Raw genomic sequence first — 13453 nt, forward strand, 5'->3', positions numbered from 1 at the left:
CATTATTTCAGAATCTGTACAGACATATAAATCTATTACACACATAGTATCTTCGTTTAATGATTCTGAGCAAACATTGTATTTATCTGAATGTCTACCTCCATCAGAATATGGTAAATATTTTTTATATTTTATTTTTTTTATAAACATTTTTATGACTTTATAAAAAAAAATTCAACAGATAAGTCTCCGTTGTTGATCTGTGCAATGACAGAGGTGTGCAATGACGTTGCTGCAGATGAAGAAATAATCACAGCGTTATTAGAGGGTGAACCTCGTGTCATTCCATCTCATCAATTGCAAATATACAAAGCAAATCCTTTTCCCGAGAAAAATTCCAAGACAGTCACTATCGGGCAAGGATCATTTACGAGTGTTTATCGTGCCATGTGGCGAGTAACCAAAGGAAAGAAGTTAGAAGCTGCTATAAAAGTATTGAGAGATGAAAAATCAAGGTACGCTAGAGAATTCTTTGAGCTAGCTGGTAAATGGGGTCAACTACGATCCAGCGCACTTGTTAGGTAAATTTATAAACTTATTTACTGTATAAATTATACTACTTAAGAAATAATAATAATAATAATAATCAATAACATAAATTAATATTTTATTAGATTATATGGCTTAACAGTTTCGCCGACGGTGGGAATGTTGATGGAACTGATAAAATTGGGTCCACTTGATGTCTATCTTCAAAGTAAATCAGCACAAAGTATAAAAACAGTTGATATGGTTGAAGCCTCAGCATGTTTAGCCAATGCTTTATGGCACTTGGTAATTTATTTTCTTAAAAATATTATTTTAAAAGATTGAATCTATATTTAAAAAAAAAAAACATTAGATATTTTTGTTTGGGTGGCCGAGTGATTTATCCCCGTGAATTTTTACCCCTTGTAAACTCAACCTTTAACAATTCCATCCTATGGTTATTTCATCCATCGAAATTCATCATCGGGACATTTCAACCCCTGAAATTTATCCTTTGGTCTTTTTACGGCATCCGATTATTATTATTATTATTATTATTATTATTATTATTATTATTATTATAGCTCATGTGTTGGTCTATTTTTAGATAAACACACACAAAACCATGATGAAAGGGCACAACACAGTAACAAGCTCATGTGTTGGTCTATTTTTAGATAAACACACACAAAAACCATGATTATACCTTAATATACTTTCAGAAATTTTTGAATGATAATTTTTTGTTCTGTGAGAATTTTTTAAATTAAGAAATTTTTGAGTGAAAATTTTTTGCATGAGATGAATTTTTGCATGAGAAATTTTTATAAGAGGCTAAATGACTGAAGAATGAATTTTTAGGGACAGAATCACCGAAAAGTTCATTTTTAATTTTTAACATACTCAAAGTTTGAATTCATAATTTTACAGGAAGAAAATGGATTTGTTCATGGAAACATTCGATGTCGAAAATTATTAGTTCACGTTCATAGTGATACTAGTTTTATTATTAAACTAGCAAACCCAGGTTTATTCTTTTATACACAAGCCGAGTAAGTAAATGAAGAAATGATCCACAAATATAATTTAGAATTGTAAATTACAAAACATTGATCATATTTTATTTTTTAATTGAATTTTTTATAGCATTCACTGGCTGCCTCCAGAAACTTATGACAATCCTGAAGAAGCCCGTCGAAGCACTCGAGCCGACGTCTGGGCATTAGGAACAACGTTGTGGCAAATTTTTTCTCACGGCTCAGTACTTCCTGTCAACCGTGACATCGATTCCATCAAAAGGGTATTTAATAAACACTATAGACAACCTAGTAACCAATATATTGATTATAATTGAGATATTTTATTTTAAAGTTTTATTTGAGTGGAAAACGACTACCGATACCCGCAGGCTGTCCAGCGGAGGTTTACAAGTTGATGACCGAGTGTTGGGGTGATCTAAGCCGACCAAGAAAACAGCCGCAAGCTATTATGAGAGATATACATCAGATATTGTATCAAATTTATCACTCACGGCGGAGCCATGCCTATGCTACTGTTTTCCCAAAGTCATTTAGCGATCGTGAGCTTACTGACGAGAGTGAAATAATTGACAATTCATCATCTGACTGTGAGTCACGAGCAAGTAGTATCTTTACCGATCGCACTAGTCTTCCTTGGGATGATCTTGATGACAGTGAGTATCTTTACTTCTTGTCTTTTAAATATTTTCAGGGAATTTTTTAATAATAAAAATTTGTGTAAATTTCAAAGGCGCAGCCAAATTGATTCAATTCAACGACACTGACAATGATGCTGAAGAAGAATTGTCGCTATACTTGGGACGGCTCGCAGGTGTTGGTGGTATTGGAGACGGAGGGGCTGGCGATAATCTGGGATTCAGTTGTCTACGTGATGCTACTGTTGACTTAGTTAACAGTTTGAATGAAAGTAGTGGTCACAATGGTGGTCCTCTTGGACAAATGCAAGGAATTTTCGAGCTGGATGCTGACTGCAATGTTATTCTACAAGGTAAAATTGGGCAAGGATTTTACGGTGAAGTTTTTCGAGGTATTCTTGAGCGAGATAACGCCAAGGACATTGAGCCTCAGCTAGTTGCTGTTAAGAAATTGAAAACTCGAGCTGTTGAGGCTGATTTACGAGATTTTGAGAGGGAAATTTCTATTATGAAGGTAAAGTTATTCAATTATTTATTTTTATTATCAGTAGAATTAAATTACTTTTTTTATCCATTAAAAAATCTGACTGCTATATAATAGGCTTTGGAATTAATCTTTTTGTCTCGTCGTCGTTGACTTAATCTTTTTTTTATAAAGGTTCAAGTTTTGGGTGTAATAAAAAAATATTGAGAAACTTTTTTTAAGAGATAATCATTTGTAATTTGATACCCCAGTATAATGACGTAAATATTACTTTCAAAGCTTTTAGTTAGTAATAAAAAATTTTTATGACTTCTTGACTAATATATAAATCTGTAGGGTTTTTAATCTTTTTTACGTTATAACTAATTAATTACGCTTCCAATTGAAATTTAATTTTTCATCGCTTATAATTTTGAAAAAATCACGTATATAACTTTTGGATGCTACAAAGATAGTGTACTAAATGAGATAGAAATTTATATAGAAAATAAAAAACTAAAAAGGGTAACAAGTTGTAAATATTTAGGCATAGTTATAAACAACTGTATGAAGTGGATTGTTATATTAAAGAGTTGATGAAGAAAACTAAATACTTTTTTTTTGTTTTCTATAAGCTTAATTTAATAATGAATAAAAGGACTCTAAGAATTATTTACCAAGCCTTGATTGAAAGTTTAATTAATTATGACATTACTGCCTGAGGTGGAGCATATAGTAATACGTTAAACTCACTAATTACAATTCAAAATAAACTAATTTAAAACATAAACACCGAGGATATATTGAATATCAGGCAATTTTTTATTTTAAATTCGATTATGAAACATTATGATGAGTGTAAGCTTAAATATAAAGATATAGTTGTAAACACAAGGAACAAGTCTATTACATTGCCAAAGAGGAACAAAACTATTGCGTGTAAGAGTGCTAAGTATGTTGCTATGAAATTTTACAATAGGTTACCAAACAATTTAAAATGTTATGCGGTTCTAAAAAATCTATTAAGTTGAAAATAACTAAATGGTTAAAACAAACTACAAAATAAATTGAGTTAATTAGTTCTTAAATTTTAATTGTTCAAATTGTTATGTTAATAATTTTATTATCACGGATATAAATTACTATGCCAGTCCTATGTACAGATGGAAATCATCTCTATATGACAGATATTTTGTATTGTACACTATTTAATATATATTTTTCAAATATCTGTATTTTCTGGTAATAAATTATTGTTATTATTATAGAGAATACTTAAAATACTACGAACAGACTAACTTTTAGAACAATTTTGAATTATATCTAGATAAAGATGAATTTATTCTATGAATAAATTAAAAAAAAATTTTTAAGTTATGCCGATAATATTCGAAGAAAAAAACCTGATTTTCGAATCATCAATCAAAAATATGGATAGAAAATCTAAGTTTAATAATTTTAACGATAGTTTAATATTTTTAAAAATAAATTTCAGACTCTGAATCATCCGAATGTCGTTAAAATTCTCGGTGTAATATCAGAACCAGAAGTCTGTCTCGTTATGGAATTTGTAAAGCACGGATCTCTCCAGAGCTACTTGGCAATTCATAGAGAAAACCTGACACACAAACGACTTCTTGAAATTTCACTTAATATTTCCACTGGAATGGATTACCTCGGACGCCAAAGTATAGTCCACCGAGATTTAGCGGCTAGGAATATCCTGGTATCTGACGATTCGACTGTAAAAATAAGCGACTTTGGTCTAGCTCAGGTGACAGGAAGCAATGATTACTATATTCTACAAACCAATCGAGATCTGCCGATCAAATGGTATGCTCCTGAAAGCTTGCGAGACGGCAAATTTTCTCCAAGATCTGATGTTTGGTCCTTTGGAGTCACGATGTACGAGACTTTCGGGCTAGGAGAAGACCCCAAGCTTCCTGGTGTCGGTGGTCAACAAGGTGGAGATAGCGCAGAAGAAGGTGGTGCTGCGTTGTTAGCAGCGCTGGAACGTGGTACACGACTACCTTGTCCTCAGAATTGTCCACAAATCGTTTACGTAAAACTTATGTATCCTTGCTGGCACCTGCAAAGTCACCTAAGACCGGATTTTGCCATGCTTTGTAATGAAATTCGTGATTTAATTATCCAGTATTGATACTAGTTCATTCTAGTACAGGAAATTTTTAAATATTCTGTTTACCACTCTGTTTAAGTTATTATTAATTACTTTTAGTGATTATACAAACTGTGAATAATTCATCAATTGTATCCTTGTTTTTAAGATATTTGTTGTGCTATTAGTTATTAATTACAAATCATGTATTATAAGATGAAAAAAATTATAAAGCTATTTATAATTATATACAAATAAATGTTTTTTTTTAATTAACAGTTTTGGGGATGAATTTTTTTTTTATCTATCAAATATTTATAAATATTTATAGAAAATGTTAATTTTTTAATTTTAATTAGATATTACGATACTGAAATCAGCAGTCATCTAACAGATTTAAACATTTTTTTAACAAATCAATTATAAAAAAAATATTTTCAAAAATTGTAATTATAATTTTTTTCAATTTCTTCATGTGAAATTTGTTAATCAAATTTTTTCATAATAATTTAATTAGTTAGATATCTGTTAATTTCAATATTATTAGATATTTAGTTTATTTATCACTGTAATTTATTTTATACTAACTAGAAATTTGAAAAACATCTTGACGGTCTAATTAGCAATTTATTTAACAAAAATTTTAAAATTATTCATAATATAAGATAGCCTATGTCACCCGGGGATAGTGTAGCTTTCCAACAGTGAAAGAATTTTTCAAATCAGTTCAGTAGTTTCGAAGCCTATTCAATGCAAACAAACAAATCTTTCCTTTTTATAATATTAGTATAGATTAAATGGTTTTTTAAAGTGATAATAAATTTCGAACTTATTGTATTTTCGTACAAATGGAAGATTCTCTAAAATGGAGTTAAACAATTTGCTAATTAGAACGCCGTAATTAGATTCGTAAGACTTAATGTCTTGAAAATTTTTAAGATAAACTGAAGAAATTCATATTCTTCAATTTTAATATTACAAGATGAATAAAAAATTTTTGCTATAATTTATTAAATTAAGATTTATAAATCCACCGTGAAGAGAATGAAAAAAAAGTTTTTTTTTTTTTTTATTTTTGTGGTCAAAAATTAGAAAAGCTCCACGTCTAAAAAATAACCAAATTAAAATTTTACATTGCATATTCGCCGTAATTTTCTACAATGACGAGTCTAGGATCATATTTTTTCGATAGTATTACGATACAAATCGATAATTTCAAGATAAAACTACAAATTAAACGCGTAAAACGGGAAGAAGAATTCTACAAGTTAATATTAAAGAAAATTTAATTTAGTAATTTGTAAAAGTTGGTGTTGCAAGTTCTCATATTACTGTCTACTAATATGGCGTTAATTTACGTTCAGTAAATATATTTACAAACGTGTTCGAATTCGGATTAAATTTAAAGTAAATACATAACGTAAACTTGTTTATTAGAAACAAGCATTCGACACAATTCCGGTTGAATGAATTAACGCAAGTTAGTTGTAAGTTGTGATTTGTTTTAACTTAGATGATTAAGTACGAAATGGAAACCAACAAGTTAGCCCGTGAAGATATAAATAAATTAATGCGAGACAATAATTATGTTTACAACTATTCAGTTAAAATTTCAAGGGTCTCTAAATTTATAACTCCAAGAAAAAGCAGATCAAATGTTTTTAAAACTTGTAAAGATATAACCAGGATTAAAGTATTTAAGGATTTTATTGCAGCGTTTTTATTATTTATAGAGTAAACCGCGAAAAAGGATATAAAGTTCTGCGATATCAAATAAGAGGAGTAAATAATTAATTCTGCGGGAAATGTTTACTAGCGATTCAATTATTTACTCACTGTAAATACATCAAGTGACTGCTGTTTGAAGTATAGATCTACATGCCTAGTTATTTTCAATTTAAATATAAATGAAGTATGACTTTATCAAACTAGTAAAAGATTTTACTGTAAATATAAAATATTTAAATATTACTTGAGTCGAAACTTTAAGCTGATGAAAACTTCAAATTCACGAAAATTAATAAGCTGAACATTGTTTTTCTAATACCTATAGGTAAGTAGAATTATTTATTCATATGCCTTTGAAAGCTTGCTCTGTATAATCTGATTTCCATTATGCGGGTACTTTATTGATAGGTACATTATTTCCATTCGATAAAGTGTGTAATGCTGTAATACAGAAACAAAATATTCATAATGATAATTTAATCAGAAATTTATTGATTTTCCGCTGAATCAATCGTTAGTTATGAGTTACGAAAACTAAAGATAAATAATTAAATCTTAATCTTATATATTAAGTGATTTTAAAAATAAATATCGCCGATAAATAGGGTAAAAGTACCGTTTGTGGCCAGTGTACCTTTTTTAGTCACTTTATTTTCAAATTATTGTGTAAATATCCCTAGAAAGAAAAATTTCTTGACTAAAGAACAAAATTCTTGGCTCCAAAAAAATTTTCGGGTGACTGAAGGAAGACCGAAGTTGTGTTGGCCGAAGTAAAAATTTTTTTTGAAATTCTATTCTTGGTTGAAGTCATTTTTTCTTAATTCAAATTATCATAAATACTTGATACAATAAATTTTTATATTTGATCAAGATTCTTAGATACTTTAGGGAAGCAGCGCCGCCTAATTCAGCTGAGAAAAAAATTTTCTCACCTTGAGAAAATTTTTCTCTTAAGGGGTTAGGGGTAGTCAGAGGCACGAAAAAATGAGAATTTTCAGTATTTTTTTTTGCTATTAAATCATGTTATTTTACAAAAGTAGTAATATGACATTATTATACAATGTTTTGACTTGAAGTGACGAAAATTTCAAAAAAAAAAAAATTTAATTTCCAAAGTTATAGCTGTCTGTGTTGACCCAGTTCCAAAAAAAGGTCCTTGCGGTGACAATCATAAGTCCTTGGAGATTCATCTAAAATCAATCGGATGAAAAAAATTAGTTTTATAAATAGATAATCCTGGGCCTGATTGAAGGATTTTTTTTTTTCAAAAATTAACAAAATGGCGGCCTCAGGAAATTTTTGTCTAGATTTTTGGGAAAAAATCAACAGTTAATTGGTCTTAAAAAATCCTTCGATCAGGCCCGAGTTTATTATGTATTCTAAAAGCTGTATAAATTTTATTAAAATCTACTGAGCGGTTTTCGAGTTACAGTTGTCACCAGTTCAAAAAACATAGTTTTGAGAAAAACGCGTTTAAAGTTTCACACTAGATTCACGTACAGAAATACGAATTATTAAATTACTTACATCGAGTCATATATTCCTGGGCCATATAATAGTTCTTCAGCCATTGTGGAAGTTTCCAAAACATCAATTTGCTGTTGCCTACGAAGCATTCTGCCTTCCCGAGTGTTGTCGTTGGCGCGCTGATCTGCCACTTTCACACGTGCAGCATCCAATTTGTCAGCATACCGATGGGAATTAGACCCACAATTAAGTCCTAGGATATCCATAATCATTAATAATGAATTTGTACCTAATTAAATATACAAGTAGCTATGTATGCAGCAATTTGTACGATAGTAGAACTAGTATTCACGGTTTTTGGGCATATTTTCCACACTAGTTGGTTGAAGCTCTCATTATTATTCTGATTGAATCCACCTACACATCTTGAAAGTAAATTATCATTACTGAGATCGTCGTAAATCGGTTTAATAGCTTTTAAAATATCAGGAGGTAAGGGAGAATAATCTTGAGTATAAGTATCAAGCTCTCCACTTGCTTCAGCGCGCTGGTAAGAGCACCAAGAATCTTCGCCTTTGGGACACATATCATGATTCGGATTTTCATCAGTCGAACCGTAGTGGTAAAAAGTTGCCATAATAGCAGATTTCATATCTTCAATAGAATCGCAATGACGACGTATTGATAAACCATAGTACACAGTTAATTTGTCTATTACTTTTCCTGTAAGCCTACCTCTACCACCAAGACCTTTTTGTTTAGTTTTCAGAGTACGCAGTCGAGTCCCCATCCGCTTCTGAACATGGCCTATACATTCCTTTTTATTTATGGTTGTATTTTTGTAAGGATCTGCTTTCATAATTGCAGAATAGGATGACAAGAGAACCCTAAAAGGGGGTTTCTTGAAGCTGCCGCTAGCTATCTGCTCCCGAGCGCTTTGAAGTACCCGAGCTCTCTTTGTTATTTGTCGAATAACTCAAAAACTAATTATCGGATCGACTTGAAATTTTCAGAGAATATTTTTAAGATGTTACACATAACGAAAATGCAAAAAAAAATAATTGATTTTTTGAAAATTCTGACTACCCCTAACCCCTTAAATATTTCATACCCATTTTATATTATTTTAGCGTGCAATTATACATATTGAATGAAAAAAAATGATGAAATATTATTTGATCTTCCCATTTGACATGTTAATCAATAGAAATATTAATGAAAATTTACTTCTATCTTTATATTTAATTTTTTAGAGCAAGAGAGAAATTTTCTCAAGACAAGAAAATTTACTTCTATCAAGAACTAAATTTTTTGGAGTAAGAGGCTGAATTTTCTCAAAACAATAAGATTTTCTTGACTTAAATAAATTTTCTTGGATTAAGATACGTATTTCTTAAAGCAAGAGAATTAATTTTGTTGGAATAAGTGAAATTTCTTGTGCCAAAAAAAAATTGTTTTTTCGCCCAAGAAAATAATTAGGAAGAAAAATATTTTCTTGGCTCAAGTAAACCTTTTTTTTCTGTGTATAAGCGCAAGACTTTATGAATTGAATCCGTATAAATGTACTAATTGATAAATTGTATAAAAATTATACTTGAATAGTTAAATTTTTTACAAATTCACTAAAATGTCAAGTGGCCAAAAATGGTCCTAAGATGGCCAAAACCGGTACTTCTACCCTATTACTCTTAATGATAGTGAAGAGATAAAATAAGATTTATTAAAATTTACTCTATCTTTTAGTACATCGGTATGTTCAAGGTGATGAAATAAAAGGCACATACGTGAATTCGCTTCGTCTAATCCAAACGGCTTTAGTTTTAATTTGTAAATTTACTTCAGACTAAATACCGATCTAATTTAAGTCTGGAAAAACATCCGGCGAGAAAATTTACAGGGTTAATTAAAAAGATTTTAAATGTAAAAAATTACCGTGATTAATTAACATTTCATGTAGTTGTAAATGCTAGGAACGTCAGGTAGGTAGTTGGCGTGAAGCTTGAATAACACGATCAAAAAAAAAAAAAATGTAGGTCAAATCGAGAGAAGTTTTGGGTAGTCGGAAATCACTGCTTTAAAATTATATCGTACAATTTTTCCTTTTTATTCCATCGAGAAATAACTGACAGGTTTCATTAATACTGCATTTAATAACCGAATATATAACTTTTATAAATTATACCCTGTGAAGAACTTTGATCAATTAAAATACTTGAAAACAGATTTTTTTTTATGCAGAAATATTTAGCGCGCTTCTATTTTTTAACTTTTTATGGATAATTTTAATTCAAGTGTACAGCTGAATACATGAGATTACTTTTTATGTTCCAGAGGTGAATTTTCTTATTTAAAACACCAGGAAAACCGCTCAAGTAGATGAGAAACATATGTATATTGCGAGAGTGCAAAAATAATATAATGTCTCTTATATCGATACTGCGAAAATGATAATAAATTCTGCATTTTGCAGCACCTTTTGATGACCCAGCGCAAACATTATGTTTATTCGGATATTTACTTCCATCAGAAAAAAGTAAATATTATTTTAAATAATATTGCACGCTTTGAAATTAATATATAGATCAGGTTTCTTTAGCAAAAACTAAAAACTCGTTTAACTTAGATTATAAGTATTTGCAAGGAAAGTTTCTTCCAATAAAAATTAACTGTTTAATAAAATGCTTTCATTTTAAAAATGCAGAGTCGATAGTTTTAAATTACTGTTTTATGTGAGATTCCGCGTACCCACGTTCGCTTCGCTAGGTGTAGATTTCATATATTTTTAGCCTTTTTTTTATTGGAAGCTTTTAAATTTACATTGACCGAGTTATTGAAGATAATGTAAATATGAGTTGAAGTAATATAAATACGACAGCAATCGATATTAAAATTTGAGTGGTTTAATTGCATCCCGGAAATGTCTCATGGCAATTCGGCTGTCATATTAAAAAAACGTTTCCGTTTTTTTTTCTTATTTTTTTTAGCAATATTTGATGGTAAATGTTATTTTAATAACATCGATTTCTTTATTTTTGACGAAAAAAACGTTTTATTTAATAATTTTAATGTGAAAGACATGATTTGTCTACTAAACCACTGCTGCTGCTTCTTTACATTGAAAAAATAAAATTACTCGATCCAAGAAAATAATTACTTTGAAGAGAATTAGATATCTTGATGCAAAAAACTCTACATTTAAAGATTAAGTGTATTATCTTTGTGAGATACAATCAAATTCGACATAGAAAAAAATCACTTTTTAAAATTAACAATATAATTTGCCTTTTCTTTAGCAATTTTATATTCTTGATTCGATAAAAAGTTTTTTTATTTAAAATACTAAAAAAAAAACTTTTCTTTTGAAGAAAACAAAATTTGACTTGAATCTATTCTGAAACTTATTTTTGATGGAATAGAAAAGATGAGAAACCAGACGATTGTTGGTATTGTTAAAACAAGTCGGTAATGTCTTTAATAAATGTCACCAGAAAAATAAATTTTTAAATGAAATACATCGTATCTTCCTCGAGAAAGTAAACACGTTGATAGAATAGATAAAATTCTTGAATGGGAAATTTTTCTCTTTTTTCAAGTTGTTTTTTCTTAATTTGAATAGTCAACTTCTTTAATTAATTAAAATTAAATAATCAAAGCGAGAGAATGCTATTCTTGAATCAAGTAGTAATTATTTCAGCATAAAAATTAATTGATAACTAATTTTTTATCAAAAACGTTATTTGTTGTTTAAAATAACTTTCCAATTAATTAATATTATACATCAAATACTACTGTTGATACAAAACTAATTTCTTTTGTATTTTCGTCGTGGGCCATTTTGCCGGTAAGAAATTTTTCTTCTTCCTCTAAAAAAGAGCCGATCCCCTCTTTTTCTCGCGTCGCACTCACTGCAAAAAACGATACTATCCTTGTTGCACTTATGATTTTAAAGCTATTGCAGTTTTATGCTTTTTTTTTAAACAAATGAGTATTTAAAAAAAAAAAAATGCTCTACTACGAAATAGATAATTATATAAAAAATCTATTACGTAGCAAAGCGTTTTTTTCAAAATTCTTCTTTGTCTAGGAGAGAAATATAAAGCTGCAATCGTAGGGACCGGCTGTTATCCTTAAAAAGTTAACTTATCATTCAGAGATGGCTTTTACACAAAATTAACTTAACTTAGAAGATTAAATTATATCTTTTCTCAAAAAATGCCTTCAAAAGTTAATTTTTCTTACAACAGTCTTTATTGATTAAAACTTCTTTTTTATTAACTTTTAAATTTTCTTTATAATAAAAAAATACTAACAAACTTTTTTAAAGAAATCCTTTGTAATTTCAAGCTTTAGTTCTATTGGCGTAAACAATTACTTTGAAAGCTCCTAGTTTCTGAGAAGAAAAGTTCAAATAACACTATATATAAATATCATAATGCAAAAAAAAAATTAAATTAAATTTATTGCGTTGAGGAATAATTAAAAATCGCTCATTAACCATTTACCGCGATATAAAATCTCATTGTATACCTAAAAGCTCTAAAAAGTTTTAATAACAGACGGACCGTCGTGCAATTAGCAATTTAATCTTCAATTAATGCCCCGTTCTACGTGATCAAATATTTGGCAAGTAGTGGTAAGTATACACTTTTAGTTATTTAAGTAAACGTGAATAAATCAAACAAAAGTTATTAAATTTTTAATACCGCTTTAACTATCATATCACGTTATATATAACACCAGACAGACACCGCTGTGATTTTTTAACCTCGGTAATGATATTAATCTATTGTAACTTTTGGCGAACTATTGATTTACTAATCCATTAAGCTTCGAAATAAATGAATTATAATTAAAATGAAATTAATTGCAGCCGTATATCAGTCTTTGTTGAATGTATAACTATACTTGTTAAATATCTCGTGACTGCTTTTCCTTTGGTGAGAGCCAACCGCTGCCTGACTCTACTCTGGTGGATCGTACATTCTCTATGAACAACTCTACAAAAAAAAAAAAAGCTATTTCTTTTATTGTTCCATCGACAAAGCCTTTTTCATAAAAATAACTTCATGTTTTTTCGTTCAAAAACTTGTTATGGATTTAAAGTTATCGAGAAGTAAAGTTACATGGAAAAAACGCCATTCGGCCACACCCGAAATGGAAGGTAAATTTCACTGAATGAAATTCATGATAAAATTACGTACATAAGTCGGTTGTACTATACATTGCCTAAAAATGGTTCGATTGCACTCTTAACTTTAAAAAAATAACTAAAAATGGTCGAAATGTCAATGTTATAAACGTCAAATTGAAAGTGATTTCATGAGCTTTCACATGAATTTATCAAAAATTAGCAATCTCTTTTCAATCGAAAGTCATACATCAATGAAGTCGCCGAAAACGTGATTTTCATTATTTTGACAATTTTGAGGAGCTACCATTTCTAAACTTAGTGACGAATTTCGCTCATTTTAGAGCTCATGCAAGCTAATTGTCCAAGGAATCTATATACTAAATTTCGTTAGGATCTGTTAAG

The 13453-nt window shown here is 29.4% G+C and overlaps 1 protein-coding gene across 1 annotated transcript; it reads left to right on the forward strand.

Moving 5' to 3' along the window:
- Positions 1-4981, forward strand: LOC123265264 (tyrosine-protein kinase hopscotch-like; the record flags this gene model as incomplete). The annotated part of the gene is given in 8 exon segments (XM_044728950.1): positions 1-113; positions 182-521; positions 615-774; positions 1399-1520; positions 1615-1768; positions 1840-2161; positions 2239-2657; positions 4102-4981. Coding segments are annotated over 8 exon segments (2296 nt in total), but the record flags the coding sequence as incomplete, so codon positions are not given.
- Between the last annotated feature and the right edge of the window lie 8472 nt (positions 4982-13453).

Source organism: Cotesia glomerata, linkage group LG5 (genome assembly GCF_020080835.1).
Source record: "Cotesia glomerata isolate CgM1 linkage group LG5, MPM_Cglom_v2.3, whole genome shotgun sequence".
NCBI classification, from domain to species: Eukaryota; Metazoa; Arthropoda; class Insecta; order Hymenoptera; family Braconidae; genus Cotesia; species Cotesia glomerata.